Raw genomic sequence first — 23,263 nt, forward strand, 5'->3', positions numbered from 1 at the left:
GTTGGAGTTTCCTTTACGCGCGAGATTATTCTTTTGCAGAATCGAATCTGGAGTTGGAGATCTCGCAGGTGGTCCAGAAACATCTCGTCTGTTATGTCCAGATCGACACCGGTGGCCACCACTGAGTACGATGGTGTGATGTTGCGTTTAACGTTGGTCAAAAGTGGTGGTGTTGTTGTGTTAGGGTATACCTTATATGACGTAACTACGCCTTGTTGGGTGAGACGCTCTAGAGCTTTTGTCGTGTTGGATTCGTCGTTGGTTTTGATTACAAATGTTGATTCCTTTTTGATAATGATGTCTTTGTTGACTTCTTCCCATTTAACCGCTAGTTGTACTCTGGTTAGTGTTGGTGGTGCAATTAGGCTAAATGTTGATTTATATGTTGGATGTATTGGATGTATTGGTTGGTGTTTTGTCACTGTAGCTGTGGTTGATGTTGTCGGTATTGTCTCCGTTTCGGCCGAAGTTGAACGAGTTGCCGGATGCAGCATCTCCAGCGCTGGCCTCTTCTGATCTTGGGTAGGTGTTGTTGGTGAGGAGGCAGGTTTTCTACCCCTTTTCTTTGATTTTGGCTTTTTGAAGCCGTCGTCCTGGGAGGCCGTGTCCGATTCGGACTGTGAGCTCCCGGGATGCATTTTACTTTTATGACAGACCCGGTATTATTGGTTGTCCAAAAAACTACCAAAATTCCTCGCAGTTTGCAAATATCTTAGGTATTTATATACGCTCGCACTGGTACGTCCGTATGCTACCGAGGTTAAAGCCCGAATCCCTTTTGTTGAATACAAAACGTATTTTTGTATTCAACACCCTGTATATTAGAAATAAAAATTTTTCACCATCCCACCCCATATTTTTCTTCTTAAGTAAAGTTAGTCAAATTATCTCAACTCATAGTATTACCTGAAGTTTGACTACGTTCTTAAGTAACATCCTGTATAGTGTTTCGTAGCTCAATTTTTTGGGTGGTTACCTGTTTTTGTTACTTTGTGTATGGATCTTTTGCCATGTTGGCTCTCAAAGTTTCATATTTCATAAGAATTATATTGAGATATAAGAGAAAGTAATATATAAACCAAATAAGACTTGATTTTTCCTTATTTCCTTTATTTCAACTCAAAACTCAGATTCAACTATTGAACGATTTTTTCAAAAGACTTGCAAAAATATACGAATTTTTCGAACATTTCTTTTGAATACTAACGAAAACGTATGCTCTCTTCGACAACTTAAATATTTTCAAAAAATATATAGAAACTATTTGAATTTCAATACACATTTTACGAAATTAGTAAATTATTCAGTTGCAACTGTCTACACAACTTCATAAACAATCGCGAAAGGGATGTTAAAAAAGGAAATAATTCAATGGAAACTAGTTTGACAATGAAATAAATTTGAGGTAAACAAGTTTCATTATTATTTTATTATTTGTTAGATGAAATTCATATTGTAAAATATTCCAGACTTCCATTTCAGTCATTTTAAAATGTTTCAAACGTGAAGAACCCGTTATGTTTCCCGAATAATTAATAAAATTCTGTCGAAGAAATTGCAGATTTTCGGGAAAAATTTGATTTCAGTACAACTTAAGAATTAGGTTCAAGTTCACGCTAAGACGCATTTGACGACAAACATTTTTACCACGCTTTTAAAATATACATGCTAAAATCTAGTTCGTTTCTCAAAAAGCATCCGTAATTCCATAACCGTTAAGGAAATGCCTCGCATACGACCTTTATGTCTCAAGGTATATGGCAAATACGTATACATTCTAAATGTATGTTATGTCATAATCTTCATAATGGTAAACATTAAACAACACGGAAATGCAAGATGGTAAATCTGTGTAGGAATAAATGCAAAGCTGAATGTAACGTGTTAGTTACGACGTTACGAAATTATGGATATTATTAGAGTAAAGGTGGTAAACTGCAATCGGGCGCTGTATTTTATATGAATAGTAGATCAGGTGTTTTGCATTTGATATAAAATTATTTTCAGTTAGATAATTGAAATTCCTTTCGTCCAAAGCATTGATTGTGTGGAGTGTTCAAAGAACTTTGAAAGAATGGTAGAAGCGGAATATTTAATTTCGGACACTTTAGGCCGAAACGAATATGAATATGCATTTGAACCCACCCCAGAATATTTAATTATTAATTTTCCATTGGGAAAATGGATAAACTACTAACCAATAAAGTTCGACATGCGGTTAACAGTAACAGTCAACATTCGTGAATAATGGTTAAGTGGCGTAGGAGCTGCTAATTATTGGGTCCGCAGAAGTCTGCATTAATCAGTATTTTAATGTATTATAAAATCTGACGGGTGAGGACATTGCTCAATGCCAATTTTTATTAAAATGGGTTAAATTCTTGTGCAAGTTTTCAACCTTAGGTGAGTTTTTATCTATCAGAATTTAATGAAGAACATTTAAAGATTTGAGTTCGTGAAAGTTTCTTCATCTGAATCGCTGTCGACGAAATAACCCAAGCGAAAAAAATTGACAAAGTGTTTTTTATTTAAATCCTGATTATCATTTTGCAGAAACTTTTATAACATTTAAAATTCGGAGGTCTTGCAATTTATTTTTTTTCATTTCCACTTTCTGGTTGTTATTTTGATTTGTTTTCTTCCATTGTCATTAAATTTGCGTTTGAATATAAATAGAATTACTTATTTTCAGATAACATTTTCTAGCTATCATCCCCTATTTCCAACTGTATGGGTTTTATACAGCGTGAAAATGGCGCGCTTAAGAATATTTATAGGCAAAAGTAGGCAGAATAAATGGCATTTTCGCCTCAGATAAGCAATTCGACCCTAAAGTGCTTTTGCATTGATCTTTGCGAGTTGGATTTTTACGTAATTGTCGATTCCTGGATTGTCTAGAGATCTAAAGATCATTTAACCATTCCATGAAAAATAATAAGTATTTCATTATTGTGTTGTAGTATATAGTCAATTTAAACTTTTCTAAGCCGATAAAATTGGAATACTTTTCAATGAAAAAGCTCGCCCGTTTTTGCTTCAGCGCTACTAATTAGAATACTCACTTTGGACTTTAATGGTTATTCAAATCAAATATTCTTTAAATGAGCTCGGTTCGGATGCTTCCGAGCTCCTCACAGTTAGTGATTAAAGGAAATGAGATAAAAACTGAATTAGTTCAGAATGGAAAAAAAGTTTTTTATCAGCAGCACCAGTCTACAATTTTAAGTTTTTGTGAAGCAAATTTTCCACTTTTTTCGAGAGTTTTAAGAAATTAGAACGCTGTTTCATATATGTAAAATTGTTCCATCTAGTCCGTTTGCCATTGACTAGCAACTTTCCTGTAGAAAAGAGCAAACTGATTGACTACGGTCCAGTTACTTCTAAGGAACTTTTAACTCAAAGCCCTTTTATTATTTTTTCAAAGTTTCCTCATCGGATAAAATCTCGGCTGCTTAGAGTCCAAAGAGTTCGTGTGCGTCCATGTTTGTAAATCAACGAATACGGTAAACTTGCATTTTCTGTATTTCTGATTTTTGTCATACTTGGAACTACCTGATAACAACACAAGCGTTGTATTTTTTTTGGACTGAAATTATTTTCTGCGTTATTCAACAGCGGTATTTTAATGGTTTTTCTAAAGGCTTTTTGCACCAGGTTTTCGAGTTTATCGATGAAATTCAAATTTTTGAAGAATTAGCTGTTGGGTAGAAAATATAGAACAGTTTTGGAATTTTCTTACTTCGGCTTCAAAGAAGTGGAAAAATTAAAATGATAACGAGCTTTGGAAGCTTGCATTAGGTTTATCAAAGTTACGATGGGTTGAAGAACCTTTATATTCTGATCATAACTTAGAAGATATAAACGTTAACGGCTGTTACATCATTAAATTTAGATAAAGTTCGATTACTAATTAAAGAAACATAAGGTAATGAAACTGACTACGAAGGTGAGCGGTGGTTTACGAGAGTTTTGTAAACTTGCTAATTTTTCCATGATAATCGCTTGTGTTAACGTATAGTCTTTTAGCAAAATGACAATTTTGTAAATAAAATATACAGGGTGTTATTTAATAACGAGAACTATGGTGCAAAATATTATGTCTTAAAAATATCTAGATCTAACATTTTATTGAAAAAAGTCATATTTTTAATGGTGTGGAAACTTTTTGTCTTGCGTTAGTGATTTTCAGTACAAAATTATGGCAAATTAACCCGCGAATGTTTTCTAAAGTAATTTTCTGCTCTTACTACAACGTTGCTCTTGCTACAGCAACAGTGCGTTGCAGGATGAAACTGTAAAGAGTTCAGGGCTCTTAACTTTCATATGAATTTTATTTCATATTTCATTTATTTTATTTCATTTTTTTACATTTTATTTTTATATGAAAATATGAAGCTTACACTTACTCTCCCGAATTCAACTATGACTCTTCTTTTCACTTCTAGTCTGTACCAAGCTATGTGGCAGTGACGTCATTATTTGAGTTCGAAACATTTTCTTTCATATTGCGTGGTTGGCAGCTTGAGCGTTTTTTCATGGTGATTTGAAGAGTGGTTTTTGTTATATCAGATATTACTGTTACAGCACGGCTTTATAGAAGATTAAAAAACTTTTTTTTATTGTTCATAAATCAAAATCAATTCAGCTTCAGTCATTTATTGTCTATTTATCAATTAAAATACGTTTTCGTGTTTTCCACCATCATCAGTTGCTATGTGTAGCGTTGTTGCTACTTTAAGCCTTGGCATATATTGAAAATATATGCCACTCTTAAATATTTGCACATGATTAAACGACACTTTAATCGATAAATCGACGATTTATTGGGGACTTGAAGCATGTTGGGAATTATTGCTGATTGTGAAAATTTTCTGGAAATTTTTGAAAATCTGTGTTGTATGCAACAAGTTTAGTAAATTAATTAAAAAAATTTGTGGCTTCTTTGCTAGAGCCATAAGCAAATAATATGGCTCTTGGCTCATCTGCTATGATCTTCAGTGTAGATCTACAACAGTATCTACAGTGAAAATGTGTAGATTCTACACATTGTCACCAACACAAAACACCCGTATTGAAATGTTGGTTTCCCTGAGATTGCACCAATTTAATGTGAAAGCAATATCCAAGTGTAGTCGATGAAGGCCAATTTATTGGCCAATCGGGGGAAAGCCAAATTATTTGGGATCTGAGCAAGCAACAACTTCTTATGCCTTTGGGACCTTTTGTTTGTCTGTTGAGCTTAATAGGAGACTATTTTGCATTGAGCTATTTATTCATCAGCTCCATTTGGGGTTTTGGTTAAATAATTTCACTAATATAAAGTTAATATCCATCACGTCAAATTTTAGTGATCCTAATCTGTAAGAAAGATTGATTGTGTGCGTGTGTATATGTAGTGTGTCACAGTAGTTCATAGACTAACAACTTCCAGCTAATTAATAGCTAATTCGACAGTCAGTTACACGTCCAATAAATGCCATTCCAGCCTGAAGACAAACAATGAAAATTCGATAAAGCAACGACGAAACAACATACGAAGATCGTACATGAAATGTGAGAGAAAAAAATGATTCGGCTTACCTGTGACAATGCTGGCGGTATCCATTTCGGGGGGCACGCTTCCGTCGCTGAGACTCGAGCTCGCTGAGCTGAAGGGGAGGGAGGATCGGTCGCTAGGACAGGGGGACGGGGGTCGATTAAGGGTACTTAGTGAGGGCGCTCTGGTCAGCAATCCTATAGCGCTCCGTCTTTTGGGGTTGTAGCTGGGGGTGGCACGGAATGGGACTGAAAAAGTAGCGTTGCAGGAGGGCATGCTTTATAGTACAGAATATAACAGTGTGTGTATGATAATGGTTTATAAAATCGAAATTTGCTCATATTGTCTAAATTTTATGTATTTTATTTCATATCAATGCCCGCAGATTTTCGTGAAGCCTACATATAAAACTTAGGACATATGTCGGCAGTTGTTTCAAATACAATTTCAGATTTTATAAACTTGATATAACAGGGTGTACAGGATCTTTGGTCATAAGTTAACACCTTCTCTAGATCATTTAATTCAAAATGGTGAAAGGTGGAAAATACAAAAGCTGTTTATTATTGCTATTTTATTCAGACTTGCTCAATCTGAAATTAAAATTAACAAACGAAAACGATTAAAGATTATAATGATGTAAACATATACAGTGGCCGGCAAATGTATTGCGTGCAATTATTTCAAAATCAGGTGTTTTTTTTGGGAAAAATCGCTTGGGCTCGTCGATTTTCGTTTTTAATTGCGCGTTTTCTGAACCAATGTTTATTTATACAGGATGATCCAAAAAAGTTATAATATCAAGACCAACTTTTTGTATATAGAAACCCCTCCCTCTTTCAGTTCTCTACAACATTCTAATCAATTTTTATGTAGCATCTCCTATACTTATCTTTAACGGTTTTCGGGAAATTTTTCTTCTAATAGTTTGCTATTTTCAAAATAGCTTTTTCATATTTTTAAATGTTGTATTAAAAATTAAAATTGTTTTGATAGTATACACGTAGAATATCGCATTATCCATGGCATAGAATAACAGATATTTGCTTATATTCGAACGAGTGGTTCGAATTTCAGTCGAGTATTTACAATGGTAATTTAAACATTTTGATTTGATTTGTTACTATTTATAATTTTTAAAACGCAAAATAGAGACAACGGCTCCCAGAAATAATAGGCAACATATACATTTCTGGAAACAGGAACAAAATCCTATCGAGCTCTATTGTGTCTAAATATATAAGATGTTCCATAAAAAAAATACTTTATGTCAAATTTGTACACTTACGCGTTAAATTTTACCTTATTTTTTTTGTAATAATGAATAAATTTAGTATTTACAACTTTTCACAATTTTTTTAAATTAATCTAGCAGTGTGTCAACTTATGAGGAAACACCCTGTAAATGTCAGGGATATGATGAGAGTAACATTTTTTTAGAATTTGCCATGCAGTCAAGTATTTAACTAACGTGCAAGAACTGTTTATCTAATTAATAACATTCAAATCTACCATTTATTATAAAATATTTAAAATCAATTAATAGTAGGTAATATAAAATTTTAAATCTTCTTCAGCAACTGATGAAAAAATCCCTTTTAACTCTCGAGATCTAAGTAAGGAAACATTAAAGGCTCGGTTTCTAAAGAAGTTGTAAAAGATGATGGACGGTTTTTATTAAAAAACCTTTTAAATCAAAAATGATTAACTTTCTAGTAATAGAAATGAAACATTTTTGGCCTAAGTTAGGTGCGAAAAGACTGCAGTCGCAACTTTTAACAGCCTCACATAAGACTGTACTGTAATATCAGAATTGAAATATTTAAACGATCAGTTCCATAGAAGCTCTGGGGATTCTTAACAAAATTACTATAAAGTTGCCTCGATTAAAATCCCCGATTGAAATCATCAACACCAAAGTAATCCAGTCCTTATATAGTATTTGCAATTTGATTTTTCCTCGACAGTGTTTCTTCGAAATCGAAAAAGTTGTCTCGCTTTATTCAAGACTTCTTTTTTTATTTCTTCTTAGAACCATTTTTTTTCACGTATTGCTCGAAAATATCACCAATTTTTAATATGCTTTGCAAGTGATAAGAATACCGTCTGATTTAAGTAAATCACATATTCAGAAGTCAAACTTTTTTTAAATAACTACACTCACAGATTAAAGGATTCATTCCTTTGGTTCTTTCGTAATTATTATTTTTTAAACTTTGGGAGTATTTTGGGCAACTTTGTGTTTTTAAATCATGCTCATTCCGAAGCTTTCTCGAAAGAACCGCTTCAGATATGGAAATTTGGGTTCCAGTTTTGTGTTTTCTTGTCAAGAAATTCAGTTTTGGCTGTTTTTATTGAATTGCGAAATCGAAGAACCGTTTTAGAGTTCGATTTTATCCAATTAGATAGAGAATTGAAAATTCGATTCAGTTATAACAACGTGCATCAGTAAATTCTGGTAGATTTGTCACAGAAGTCACACGAAATGTGAAAATCAGACATTTATGTGCAAGTTTACGACAAAATTTCATTAAAAAACGCTTTCTACAGAATGTCAAAATTTCAACTTTCTACTGGCTTTACTTTGGAACTAGATTTTTTTTATAGAAGAGTCGGCAGTTGCGTAAAACTTTCGTAAAAAGTTGCATAAAACCTTCACTGAGTTTCCATGCCTAGAATAGATGTATTTGGTCGTGGACTTTCTTTGCTGAACAAAATCGGTTTACCCACAGGTGTACTTAATTATTAACTACATTATTAAGTTTAGGTTCTAGGATCAAGCGACTTATTAAATTTATATTTCATCCAGTGCTGTTTCCAGATATCTGGAAGTTTTGATCAAATGACGCTAATTTCAAATCACTCTGTAAATTCTGATCTAACAAATGGGATTGAAATTTACTTGAATGGTAGCGATCCATAAGAGTATTTTTTCTCTTATTTGGCTCCATAACTAAATGAAGCAAAAGTCCCATTCCTTCTATGTTCTATTTCTCTGCAGAATGGACAGAAATACAATTTTAGAGATATTTTTCGATCTGACTAAAGTATTATTCAGAAAAAATGTCCAGATTCTCTGCTATTGAAAGTCAAGGTCCATAAAAATTATGTTTTGAAATATCGGAAGAATGATAACTATGCATACACTTTAAATCCAATAATATTCCGGTTATTGTTGTATTTGGTTCTGCCCATGATCATCAGGTATCTTAGAGTTCTTTTACCTTGCCATATAGAATACGTCAATTAGGGTTCGTAAATTATAAAAAGCTTCTAAACTGCAAAAAACACTTTTCTTTATAGAAATCGATAATCACTGTTAAATATTATACATTTCTTAGCAGAAGTTGCGGTCGTTTAAAAGATCTTCAGCTGACACGTTTCCCAGTTTCACTACCTTCACACCAGTCCTTGTGCTCATATCAATCAAGAGTTTAGAACTTTACCGTCAATATTAATCACCGGCTTATATTGCCAACAGTTTTAATTAAATTCGGAATGTTACGGTAGATTTGATGTTAAATTTTGACGACATTTACACTCAAGGTGCATGCTATAAATGCAGCTACTCAAGGCGAAGAGATGTCATGTGGTACCGCTATAATTTTTACAGCGTTACTTCAAAGGATTTATCGTTGTTTCAATGGCGTTTATTTGGTTTATCTGCCGGAGATCTAGAGCGCATCTTGAACTGCATTAAGGCCTAGTTGCTCAACTTAATGTAGCCCGAGAATTGCGTTTATTTTACTTGAAAACATCTCCTCTCTTCACAGCAACGACATGCAATGTTTTCGACTATAAAGAGAAAATTTGCACTCACCAACATCTTCCTGACGGTAATTCTGAATCAGTTCAGCCAATTCCATGTTCCCGGCTATCACAGCAACTTGGCAGGGCGTCTGATTGGCATAATTCAGCGCCTGTCGGTCAGCGCCACGAAAGAGTAGCTGGCGTGCGCAAGATTCTTGTCCGTTCACAGCACACACATGCAACGGCGTGTTACCTGATGCATTGTGCGCGTTCATATCAGCGCCATAAAACAGCAAATGTTCCAAGTGCTTCAACAGCCCATGTTTACATGCCTGAAAAAATACGACATGAAGACTTATATAGTTGAAACGAAATGAAGACTTATATCGTTGATTGAAAGAGCATTACAAAAATTGGCAAACTATCAAAATTTCAGATTTTCCGCAACATGTTTGCTATTCTGACTAAAAATGTTGGTAATACAGAAAATATATAAAACTTTCATTTCAACAAATTTTCAATAACCTTTCAAATAAACGCGTAAGTATAAAGAAACCCCGTACAAGAACACAAAAATTGTTTTGTACAAAAAAAAATTTTGAACGTCAAACCCCGCTGATCATATGCACCCTTACACAGACTAGAATTTTTCAATAATCATAATAATATAAAATAAATATGGTTTCAATTTTTCAATTCTCCTATATTTAATGCGACCCATGTTTCTTATTTTTTAGCTATTAGAAACCCGCTCTAAAATCCATTGTCAGCCACTTTTATGGAGCTTTTAGGAACTGATAGGACTCTTTGAATCAACGCTTATATACTTATTATAATAATATATCTTCACATCTAATCACTGGGTTCACATTAAAGTTAATGAAAGGTTACAGCGTTTATGACAAAATCCCAACTGACTTGATTTATCTGAAGAAATAAAATTTTTCCATAGAAAACGGATGATAAACATCCGATTTTCTGGATTAGATGCTACAAGTGAAAAACTCCAAAAAAATTCGGAAAGGAAAATATAACATATTTCCCAACTTTCCCAAAAAACCATGTATTTTCCAAAATTCGTCGATCAGAAACGGAGCCTTTGCAGACCCATTCCCTTAGAACTATGAGTAGTTTAATTATTAATTTTCCATTAGGAAAATGCACAAACGACTAGCAAATGAAGTTCGACATCCGGTTAACAGTAACAGTCAACATTTGTCAATAATTATTGGGGCCGCACAAATCTGCATTCATCAGTATTTTAATGTATTATAAAACTTGACGGGTGAGGACGTTGCTGAATGCCAATTTTTATTAGAATGAGTTAAATTCTTGTGCAGTTTTTCAACTTTTGGCATGTTTGAATCATATCATTGAAAATTATTTAAAAATTTGAGTTCGTCCAAGCTTCTCCATCTGAATTACTGTCGTATTTAAAAAACAAACAACCCAAACAAAAACAAAATACCAAGGCTTTTCTATTTCAATTCTGATCAACATTTTGAAAAGAAAATTGTAGTAAAAATTAATTTTTGTTTAGAAACTTTCATAACATTTAAATTTCAGGGGGGTTGCAATTAGTCAGACCATAAAGCAAATTGTTTACAGTATTTGGCCTTTTCCAAGTTTCTCGGCCAAATTCTTGTTTTTCTCTTCCACTTTCTGGTTGGGATATTGATCAGTTTTCTTCCATTGGCATTAAAGTAGAGTTTGAATACAAATATAATTGTTATTGCTTTTTTTCAGATAACATATTCTAGCTATCATCCCCTATTTCCAACACTTTGCGTTTTATGCAGCACGAAAATCGCGCGCTTAGAGATATTTATAGGCAAAAGTAGGCAGAATAAATGGTATTTTCGCGTCAGATAAGCAATTCTATCCTAAAGTGATTTTGCATTGATCTTTGCGAGTTGGATTTTTCCGTAATTGCCGATTTTTAGTCCTGGATTGTCTAAAGATCAAATAAACTATTATTTAACCATTTTCCATCATTCCATGAACAATAATGGACATTATTTCATTATTTTCCTGTAAATATATGAAGTCAATTTGAACATTTCTAAGCCGATAAAATGGAATACTTTTCATTGAAAAAGCGCGTTCGTTTTTGATTCAGCGCGTCCAAATAGAATATTCACTTAAGGTTTAGCATTGCCTATAAAAGGTCATGCTGATTCCAAACGTTCCCAAAAACTCCTGAAATTTAGAAATAGCTGGAACAAGATAGTAAATTAAAAAACCATAGAAACTTTAAGACGATTTAGAAGATTCCGATTAAGAATTCAAATAACTGATCATCGCGAGCGTTCGAAAACACCTCGGTTGTTCTCGATGCACTGTTTACATATTTTTCGAAAGAGATTTATAGCATTCATGATGCGTATGTATTTAGTTTCTGCAAAGGTTTGTGAAAATACAATCCTCGTTAGATTTATTTAAAAAATCAATAACAATGAAAATTTCAATCTTCTATATAAATAAATAAATAATAAAACTAAAGCTGATTGCGCTGATGCGATTCTCAATAACCTTAACTAAAAAAATTAATAGAAATAGGGTAATTTTGAAGTTGAGAATGTTTTTATTTTGCCTTGTATCTCTTAAACAAGCAAACATTTTCAATTTTTGATTACACTATTAAGTTTGATCAAAAAAGCGCATATGACACCTATACCACTTTTTTGAACTCACTAACAATTCACCCATACCCTGTACATTAGATTCACAAATACTCTGTAAAAGCGGCATACTCATCTACCGGAGCAACATATAAACAAAGAAAACAGATTAATATATAATTTACCTGATGGACTTCTTGCCATCCCTGGGTATCAGCAGCACCAGTAGTTGCATGATCGTGCAGCAAAGTCTCCGAAAAGACGGGATCCACGTTCGGATGAACTGTAAAATACAGAGGAGTCAGCCCCTTATTATCCTTGTAATTAGGCGAAGCTCCTAATTCCAACAACGTTTTAAGAGATTCCAAACTCTTGTGTTCCACGGCCCGGTGTAGCGCTGTGGAACCATCTTTGGTTCTATAATCTAGAATTGCTCCACCGTTCACTAAAGCCATGATAACTTTTGCCGGCTTTTTGATGCCCGTGGCAATGGTTAATGGTGTTTCTGGAAAGACAAATATATGTATATAAATTAAAAAGTGCATAATTTATTTATATAAGTAAAACAATCTACGATGTGAACAAAGAAAAACTGAAGCAGTTTCGTTTTTAAATAACACACACAATTTTTTGCAACGAATTGCACCTGAAAAATTCAGTACATTTTCAACTGCAAAACGATACCAAATATAATAGTGTCACTTAATATTCTATTGCAGTATTCGTATACGTACTTAATTACTAATTTTTACACAAACTACGCCGGTTACATTAAGATATAGACAATTTATTTGAGAGCTCCTTTTCGTTGGGGGTTGACTGTTTTGCAGTAAAAAATTTGGATTACTAAAAATCGGGAAATCTTTACAATTATTGGGCAACGATTTTAACAATCTTTCCCTTACTGTATCGCTAATTTCATTTGAAAATTCGTTAACACCTGCTCAGTATCAACCACACTGTTTAGTGCTGAAGTCGCCAATATTAGGAGAAACTTTCAAATATTTAAAAAAAAGTCGACATAAGCGGTGATAAACAAAACAATTTGAAACAAAGAAATACATGTTTTCTTTTTTATTTCAAGCCAATTCAATTCCATTTCATTTCAAGTCAATCGTCTGCTGATTGGACTATATTATATGGTACACAGTCTTGAGTGAAAAACAATCAATTTCAATGGTAGTAGATGGGTTGTTTTCCACATCCTTGGAAAAAATAAGTAGTGCGTATAACAATTTTAAGAATATTTACTCTGTTGAAGAATGTGTTGAAAGTTGTAAATATTTGTCCATACACAAACGCATATGGTAGAAGGAGTAACATAAAATGCATTGTAATTGTTGACTGTTGACGTTAAAAAACTCATTCAAATTAAAAAATCAATTACTTGTAAATTTAATTACCGATTAAAGTGGCCTTAACATTAGGTGAAAAGCAGCAGCAAATAAATAATAGTCGAATTCTTCTTCATCTAAATTTTTACCTTTTTATGGAATAATTTATATTTGTATTTGGAGGAATATTTAAATCAGCTCACATATTAGTATAATAAAACAAATTATATTTATGAATGGCAGTCTTAAATGATAAAAAATAAAATTGTAAATAATTTTTTATTATTATTTGCAACATTTAGTAGTGGTTTCAAAATTATTACGAAAATTCGTGCTAGTTGTTGTTTTCAAGGGACACCCTGTCCAATGATTATTATTAATCCGTGATAATGTTTCTAATTGTTTTCCGCACATTATCAGCATCAACATTACTATGTAGATCGAGAGAGAGTGATCCATTTCATTAAATTATCAAAAAACTTTTAACGATGATACCGAGTTTGCGTTTCCTTTAGATCAACTAATTTTGATTAATAATTTACTTAATTCAAAAAAAGTTTGAAGCAGTCAGCACTTAACTTTAGACTAAACCAATTATGTTCCTTTAATCTTGAAAACGTTTGTTTTGATGGAATTAATCGATTAGTAATATTCACTTCAAATGTTCTTAATTGCAACTTGGTTTTATGTAAAGCCAAACAAGCAAAGTTTTACAATTTCTGCTCGATTTAAAGAATCATTGACCCTGAATTAAGACAATCGTATTAAAAAATCTGAAGTTGGAAAACGTAACAGAACACTTTGTGTTCAACACACAAAATGTGTTAGAACTCAAGAAAAAGCCTTTTTGCCTATAATGAAAACGGCTTTAAAGACACATTTCTGAATTTCTTAGAACTTTGATCCTATAGTCCTGAATCACTTCTCGTGAACCAGTGACGTGGTTATTAAATAAAAAGTAAACATGTATTTAAATTAAAATTTAAAACGTTATTCTTACCTCCTGACTCCTGACAATGAAAATTCGGATCCAAACCCTTTGAGCACATTTTCGTAACTTTTTCCATCTGGCCATTTTGAACATAATCCAAAAACCTCCTCAGATTGGCCCTTGTGTGTAAACTCTTCAACTGTTTTTCATCCAACGTGACGATTTTATACACTCTTCTCTTATACTTGAGCTGAAATATAAAATGGCTCATAAAATTCCCATTCGAGAATCAATCCCGTCAGATGGAAAAATGAGGGTTGAAACGAGGTGTTCGGCAACATTAAACCTACACAACTCATAAAATTGGATGTTCGTAATATTGTCTGATATAGCTTGTCAAACATCATCGTTAAGAAGTGAGATATTGGCCATTAATGTTATCAAGTGGCTTACAGAACGCCAGTGGTTTTATTTAGCGAAAAAAAAAATGTTGGACTACTGGTGCATTTTAATTAGTGTTCAAGGATAGTAATGACTAGTTTGTCTGCTGGATTTATGCATTTTATTAACGCACTGTATACTTGTCATGACTATTGCCAGCAGGAAATGTTTTAAATAAAAAAATTGAAGTTCAGAATTAGTTTTTTATATTATAAAAACATGGCTAACCAGAATTATCTAAATTTTGTTGCTTCCATCTCTATGTACCTTATAAGCTTCCCTGCTAATGCAAATGAGACAAGGGAGAAAAACAGCCACATTTACCTACATATTAAAAATCAATTATCAAATATTATACTCAAATAGCTGGATAATTTAATTACATATCATAAGCACTTACAGATTTGTGCGGAAAACTGTGGGAAATCTGGAAAATAGGATTGAAACAATTCTGCTCAAAGAACATAAACAGAAAGAAATGGAATAGGCTTAAACACTTCAGAAATCAGTGTATCCAAGTGGCATTTTAGAGGAGTAAAATACTGCTAATCGGCTGCTCAGTAATTTTTTTTCCATTTAATAAGTAAACGTTTGCTTCTATTCGATTATGCTGTTCTTCATCGCGGTAATAATGGAAAACCTCATAACAATTATCATAACTTTTATAGGGATAATTTACGAAATTCGGTAATATCGCAGAAACGTCTCCAGTATTTTCATCGAAAGGTAGCTTGCTAAATAAAATTAATTGGATTCAGAATGGATAAAATTTTAGAAAAGTCGTATTCAAATTTAAAGCACGATTATTTAAATTAATTAATTATATTGCTATTCATCGACTTTTAGCCAACTTTCATTCACAAAGCTCCTAATCACATACAGAAGCAGCTTCTAACGGCAAGTTTCCACATCACACTCCGTCTTCGATACTTCCTCTCTTATCGTTCCTCTTTCGAAATTTCCGATCTGGTTTATTTTTCTGTGAATTTTTCCGCTTCTATACACGTTCTTTCGCCAAGCCATTATTATTACCTCATTGATTTTATGAAATTGGCATGAATTTACAAGACTACTTGAAATCATCTAAAGGAGTCATTCTCATCTAAAAAGTATTGTGTTTCAAATGAAACTATGATGAATGAGAATATGATTTCAAATTCAAAAAATGGCGCCTGCAAATCGAGGGAAACAGTGTGCATTCTTTTGGCAAAGTATTTATTTTTCACGTTTTTAACTTTTCCGTTTACATCTTTGTTTTTGGTAATTCTCAATGCTTATTAGAAATGTCTTTAAACATTTTATAACAAAAAAAATGCCTCCAAAATCAAACAAAATTTTTCGATGCGCCTCAATTAACATCTCCTAAGTATTAAGCTGGATTTTTGTCTTGCATTTATAATCAACTTGGAATTAAATGGAAATGTTTTCAATGTGATGATAAATAATTCAAAACATGTGCAACATACCTCAAGATAGCCCACAGGTCCATTAAATGGATAGTCTCCAAGGCGTCGTTCCTCATCCAGAAACTTTCCAGCCCTGCCATTCTCCGGTGGGAAAAACAATCCATAGTTGAAACTTTCTTTAAGTTCCTATAGAGAAAAGGTTTTACTTTAGATGAGGTTTTCATAAAACATTGGACGAATCAGAATGATGTGGCGACGATGTTTCATGCCGTTTAATGAGGCGAAACATGAAGAGTTTGATAAATAGTGTTTCTGGTGCAAAGAAGCACGATTATATACAGCCAAAATTAATGAATTGGTAATTGAAATTGAACAAACTAATAGTTTTTCAAGATTAAAACATACTTTTAGTGGAATAAGTCTGATTTATTTACCGAATTGTATGATATTTTGACTTGTGCAGCTCCCAAAAGTGGTGTTTGCTTAGTTTCAATTGCCAGATAATTCAATTAAGATCAGAAAGTACATGAAACAGATAAAATCTCTAAACTGAGTGGAAAATTGAGCATCCAAACATATTTTTTACAATGCAATCTACAAAGTTGTTTTATTTAGATTACTCGTCCTTTCCTGGGCTGTGTTTTCATTGTTTTAACACATCAAATAAATCAACTATATTCTCTTAAATGTTCCCCACAAAAGTATATTCTTCACAGTTATAATAAATTTATGAATATACAATTTTATATTCGCTTATAAAAATTATTGTACTTTTTGAGACTGAAAACAGTACCAAAACGCAAAAGTTCACATTGAAATGGAATTTAAAATTGGTTGCAAAATTCGTCAGCCCTTTTCCTGAAGACACTTTCATTTATAGATTCAGCGTTTTCAGCTTGTTAAACTTTCGACAATTTCCCAACACGAAATAGTTCAGGTACTACTAAAAAATGTAAAAACACAGTTTTTAAGGGGTTTTCATCTCGGTTTTCTTAAATGTCTCCGAGTTTGCAATAAAGCAGATCTTAAACCTGCCATTAAAAGTGTTCCTGCAGACACGAAACCGTTTCAACTGAATTACGACTGAATTGTTTGAAATAATTGTTTTTAGCTCGTTGTTCCCAAACTTTGCCACTTGAATGTTTATTTTCTCATTCAAAAATTGGAAGCACTTTTTATTGAAGTTGCTTTACACCCAAATTTTCCATACAAAATTAAGAAAATGAAAGAATTTTGCAAATTCAAGTTTATCGTGAACAAGTGCACAGATATACAGATAGGACGATTATAAAAAAATTATGTTTAAATCAATCATGCTTATCGGGAATTACCATTGAAAACTCATTGAAATTGATTGTTTTAATTTATTAATTCGTAAATAGATAATAAGCTGGATTGAGACAGTAATAAACTGAATAATTCTTTAAATGCCACTTGATTACATTATCAACATACTTGGTTACCAAAATAAGTAAGTAGATCGTGTGTGAACTTATTTTTTTCTATATAATGTGAATGGAAAAATGATCGAATTTCAATAGTAAATCGCCTTTAATTATATTGTTTCATGTTTTTGTTGAAATATTTCGTTCGTTTAATTTTCAAACCTTGATTTTCAGCACATTTAATTAGTGTTTTTTTAAGTCTTTGCTCGTTTATGTTCGCTGCACTGCGGTCACTTTTACGCATTTATTTTAATCTTCTTACACATTGTGTGCATTTTCGTATTTCTATTGATAATGCCAGTTTTCCCATTAAGAATCAAAGTCGATTCTTATTAATTTTTGGATTTTCTATTGCCAGCTCTTCTTGAAAATTCTGAGCAAGTTTCAAATTTGTTTCTCCGGTCTAAACGTTTCGATAGATTGAGGCCATTATTCATTTCTCCTAAGTGAGTGTTTATGCCGCAAACATTTTTCTTCTGTTCTATACAATTTCACGCGTTTGAATGATTTGTAAGTATATTTCAGCCATCATACAAACGAGTAATCCATTCGAATTTTTGAACAGAGGACAGAATAAATATTGAAAGGTTTCGGTTTTCGTTGAAAATGTCGCTACGAAATGAACAGCCAGCTAATCAGGCATAAACACAATAAACATCTGCATCTGCAATTTGCCAACATTTCATGTTGAATCTATAAAGCTTAATCATGCATACCAAGCATGTCACAGCATTCGATATACAGGCGCACAATAAAACTTTATCGTTCAGACATTGAACAGGTATAAGAAGCACTAACTTTTGTTGTTTCGAGTTTTACGATTACCTCCAAAGGCACGTAGGGTCGAACGTATCCGCAGCGTTAGTTTCTTTGAGTTATAAATCAAATTTAATGGCAAAACGTACAATTGCGGGCTTTGCAGTTTGCTGTCCAAACCTGTATAAGTCTCATATGCTGCTGTAATTGTTCTTCTGGTGCATAAGAGCGCCTGCTATTGCAGGCATGTGCTTCATTTATATCGATTTTTTTTGGGTTATTATGGTTGTCGGATGGCAATTTTGCATTTTATTGGTGCCTTGAATAACGGATGAGTGATTGGAGCCCCTATATTTCAACGCTTAACAACTTGGATGGAATGGAATTTTGTTTCAAACTTTGCCTATACACAGTGTCTTAACTGCACTCTAAAAGTGTTACTACGAATTCCTGAGCTTCAAATATGGCAATCTAATATAATTTGCTTTGGTAAATAAGTGGATGATTTCAGGATACATTTAATTTGGTTTTAGTTTTATAATTAGTACTTGTTTTAATATATGATGTATTTGATACAAAAGGTACATATTTCGAGATGAGGTTAATTTTGCCTAGTAAATGACCAAGTCCTACTTCTAGCTCTACATCCGTTAGACTGCAGCTCAATTTTGGATTTTTTGAATTCCGATTCAGAAGCTCTTTCTCGGCCTCTGGACTTATTGAACTGAACGTATTGGCATAACCATCATTAATAGAGAAATTTGTTCAGCGTTGTGTTCATTTGTGCTGTAATTAATACGATACTTTGTCAAAATAAAATTTTCTTGATTATAATAAGGTGCGGAAATTTGTCGGTAACATTTCTTAGCACCGTTTAGAAACACTATTCACATGTTGTTCTTATGGATTGAAAGTCATTATTTCTAAGCATTTTTCCAACACTTTTCATAATCACTCTGTATGTCATTGTTGTTTTTATAGAGTTAGAGTCTATTGTTCTGTGTATTTTTTCAAAAATGAAAGTTTTCCGAAAAACTATATAATTGTCCCTGTTTTAAAGCAACATTTATTTTAAGGATAAGGAAGGAGCAAGGACATTTTGAAAATCTGAAACAATTGAGCTATTTTTATAACGCTTCTCAAATGTAATTTAGAAATTAATTAAGATTTAAAAATTAAGGGTTCGGAAAATACGTTTTTATGAGTTTCGCTTCATTGGTAACACTTTACATAATTTAGTTGTCTAAGAATAGAAAAACTAAATTAATAAACACATTCTGAAAATTGAACTTTCATAAATTTTACAAAATCCCTTCCGTGTTTTAATGTGGAAACCAGTTGAAATGTACTCCTATTTGCACGATAAATGGCCAGAGTACCATAAACCTTGTATTGCTTTAAAATGAAAAGTATCTGCAAACGTTTGGCAATCAATTGTTTGATTGCTAAACAAAATTGTTGATTTTTTTACGGAAACTTATCACTTCGTATTCTATTGCATTTCTATTATGGTGCGTCCGCACCTGACGAGGCGAGCCTGAGCCGCGAATGATGTTTCGTCAAAAAAGCGATAGACGATCCATTTCTTTTCGGTGTTTTAACGAAACTTCAACGAAATTTGCTGCGGCTCAGGCTCGGATCGTCAGGTCGAACGATAGACGCACCATTAGATTGCTGAAAAATTTAGTTAAATATTCAGTAACACCAGAAACTGTCAAAGGCAATCATCACACTATGCTAAAATATACAAGGCATTTTGTTATATAGATTGCACAGCACTCTGCATATGAAACAACATCCATGCATTGATCAGCACATGTATGAAACAAATTTGTTTTATATTCACGTCTCTGTCTCTTCTCGTTTTATTTTGTCCATTTCATTCTGTAATTCAATGTCAATGTACAGATCAGAAGCCCGCAAACGCTTCGTCATCGAGCTACAGGGTGTAGAAGTTTCAAACAATCAATGTTTTTAGAGTGTCTGCAGCTTTCGGCGACAAAAGAGTCTTAAAAGGCAATTAAATTGGTTGTTCGATGTAGAACTTGTTTTAGTATCTAAAAACCTTCGATGTTCAAATATTGATGTCTGGAATGGAAAATAAAAGCCGAACTATAGACACTTTAATGAAAAGATCGAAAGTTGAACATTTAACACCATCTGGCTCCGAAAACTTTTCAGGCTATTTTAAGTTGATGTTAATCCGAGAGTTGGCGAATGTTGGTCAAAAAAAAGCGTATTTTTTTCTCGGTGAGAACTAGTTGTTTTTAATTTTTGGCTCAATAAAGCTCCAAACAAATAGAGTTGAGATTTCATCTATTTGCCATTAATCTCAAAAAATTCCACTTTTAGACAAAAGTAATTAAAAAACGTTGCTTTTTGCTTGCCCAATAAAGCCAGATATTCTTCAGCTCTAGAGGAACGACTACAATTTTAAATTCATATAGGTTTTTATTAAAAATACCGCGTTTAATGAACTTTACTTAATGGTATCACCTGTGTAGTGCAAATAATAAATCGTTTTTTAGTATTGCGGTTAAATCAACACTTTATTTTTCACTTTCAGCAAACAATAGATAGACACATACATTTATTATGCCACATCAGGTCTAACAGCCTTCACCTTAATCCTCTAGTTATTTATAACGGACGAGATCGTCTGTTATTGACAACACTGTCTACAATCAATCTTATTATTAGTGTCACGCACTTCCTCGAAAAATTGAAATTTAATTTTCAAATTAAAAACTACCTTGCTTGACTTTTGTAATATTTCAGTGAGATTTTTTCCTCAGCAGGATGGAATGAAATTTTACTCTAATCAACCGCAGTAATCATCCTCGTTGGCTTGTAAGTTGTGTTAAAACAATTCCTATTGAAAGGCAACGATCATCGATCCAAATCCCTTGCTAATTAACTTCGATTACAGGCTATTCTAATGGGCAATAATTTATCGGTAAACTATAAAGGCTCATCAACAACGTACCTCCAAACCGTGACTTGGCAATTGAAAATTTGCATGATAAATTACGGCCAGCTGACATTCAGCAAGCGATCCAAATTATCTCGAAAATTGTTCCGAGTGAAATTCCAAATGTACAGAGATGTAGATAAAGAATGAAGAATTTGAGTCGTCGTTTCTGAATTTGAACACTGATCCAAAAGATTCTATTTACTGTCAACAAAAGTGCATAAGTTAGATACACTCAATTTTCAAAGAGTCAAAAATTATATGAGTTTTTTTAACACGACGTTAACTAATCAAGTCTTAATCACAAGTACTACATTCATAATTTACACTTCATGTTAAATATATTTAAATTAAACTGACAAAATGCATGCAGCATTATTATAATTTTTACTGATGTTGAGAACAAAAAGATATTGAAGACCTTAGTTAACTTGATTGCTAGATAATGAGCGCATGAATGTATAAATACAGGTTGTTTTCAAAACAACACTTTCGGATGATACTCTTCAACTTGAAATGAGAATGAAATGTTCCCATAAATTTAGTATTTGAGCTGCAGAATGCTGAAGTTTCCTGAAACTGTAGGTTTTTTTTGTGCTTGCAGATTTGCTCGTCAATGAGTTGATTGAATATTAAATTGTTCGATTTTTATTTTCTTTATATTCACTTTTAGATGCTAAAGAAGTGCAGACCGAAAAAAATTTTAAAAACTTCCTCCTTTCGGTTTTCGTGTGTAAACTTCAGTTTACTCTCTCAAAACTCTAGGCGCTATAAAACAAGATAAATAAGCGTCGGCAGCCTTGACGCCATTATAATTCTGGAAGCTTTTCACTTTATTTGTTAAAAAAGTTGGGCGATTATAATCCGAGAATTTCGTATGCTTTTCTAAACATTTGATGTCAATTATTTACTACTTTGCTCAAAGATGTGAGTCGTATGTTTTCTAAAGATGCCTTACTTTGTGTTGCTTAGTCTTCTCGTGTATTATTGCTTCTTTCCATTTTTGATGCTTTCCTTTATCTTCTGCTTCGAATGCATATTCAGTTTATTATCATAATATTCCTTGTTCATATTGGGATTTCTACTTTCATTTTTTTACTTCCCCTAAGAATTGTTTCTTTTAATGCCTAACTTTCAGCTGAAAAATTACTTAAATTTATGTGAGTTCTGACTAATGAATGTGAAGTGAATTATTTTATGAAAATATTAGGTTTGTGTTTAAAATCACTATTGATTAATATGTTATACTCATTTTTAACTTAAAAAATATCTTAATATTGAATTTTGAGTCGAATAAAAACATATGTGTAATCAGTCAACAATTTTTATTTGATTAAATATATATTGTACAGATTTATCTCCGGTAGGTATATTATCTTTTGCAGGAGCGTTTAAAGTGGGTTATCTGTATTCCAAATTCAGATAATGTAGACAGTTTTAAGTATGAAATTAAATGTATTAGAAGAGGAACTTCTGAAAAAAATGCGAATAAATCGAAAAGGTTTGGGCACTTTTATTATATTTTAGTATAGGATAAATATTTTATTACTTACAAATCTTACAAAAAAAAATATTACAAAACTTACGTTTCTTTTTTTAATTGTTTTCCTTATTTGCTCCCAAAAATATTCCTCTAATTTTTTCTCTTTAGCCTACTAATTCAAAGCCAAGTGGAACAAACGAATTTTCGCTCTAATCATCTGAATCTTCAGATCAATTTGGAAATGTATTTTTTTATGGAGTACATTGGTTGCTTCCATTGCCATTTACTTAATCAACTCACTTTTTTCATTTTCATTTAAAAAATATGTAACTTTTCTGTTCTTTTTCTCTATTCGAATGATCCCAAAAATCGTGATCGTTAGATCGTAAACGATCTTTTATTTCTAGTGGTATTCGTCCGACAATCGGTAACAAAGTAGAGTTCTTGCAATTTACTTTATCCATCCTAATATTATTTTCATAATATTAAAGTGTTTTCGCTTTTATCCCCTTCTACATGTTTTCAAAGATTTTATTTCTAGTGATCGAACAAACACATAGCGGATAATGTGTTTGTTATTAAAACACAC

The 23,263-nt window shown here is 32.6% G+C and overlaps 1 protein-coding gene across 10 annotated transcripts in view; it reads right to left on the minus strand.

Moving 5' to 3' along the window:
• Positions 1-23,263, minus strand: part of LOC109535638 (protein shank) — a 152,211-nt gene that overhangs the window by 16,747 nt on the left and 112,201 nt on the right. For 8 of the 10 annotated variants that reach the window (XM_048661690.1, XM_048661692.1, XM_048661670.1 and 5 more), the window contains 5 exons: positions 16,080-16,205; positions 14,242-14,422; positions 12,093-12,412; positions 9,357-9,618; positions 5,581-5,784 (listed from right to left, as the gene is read on the minus strand). In XM_048661690.1, the coding sequence (XP_048517647.1) occupies positions 5,581-5,784; positions 9,357-9,618; positions 12,093-12,412; positions 14,242-14,422; positions 16,080-16,205 (1,093 nt within the window). The remainder of the gene's footprint in view (positions 1-5,580; positions 5,785-9,356; positions 9,619-12,092; positions 12,413-14,241; positions 14,423-16,079; positions 16,206-23,263) is intronic. The other 2 variants (XM_048661716.1, XM_048661709.1) reach the window with 1 other exon arrangement.

The sequence above is a fragment of the Dendroctonus ponderosae genome, unplaced genomic scaffold, assembly GCF_020466585.1.
Source record: "Dendroctonus ponderosae isolate FM_Combo_2020 unplaced genomic scaffold, Dpon_F_20191213v2 Dpon_F_20191213_1, whole genome shotgun sequence".
NCBI classification, from domain to species: domain Eukaryota; kingdom Metazoa; phylum Arthropoda; class Insecta; order Coleoptera; family Curculionidae; genus Dendroctonus; species Dendroctonus ponderosae.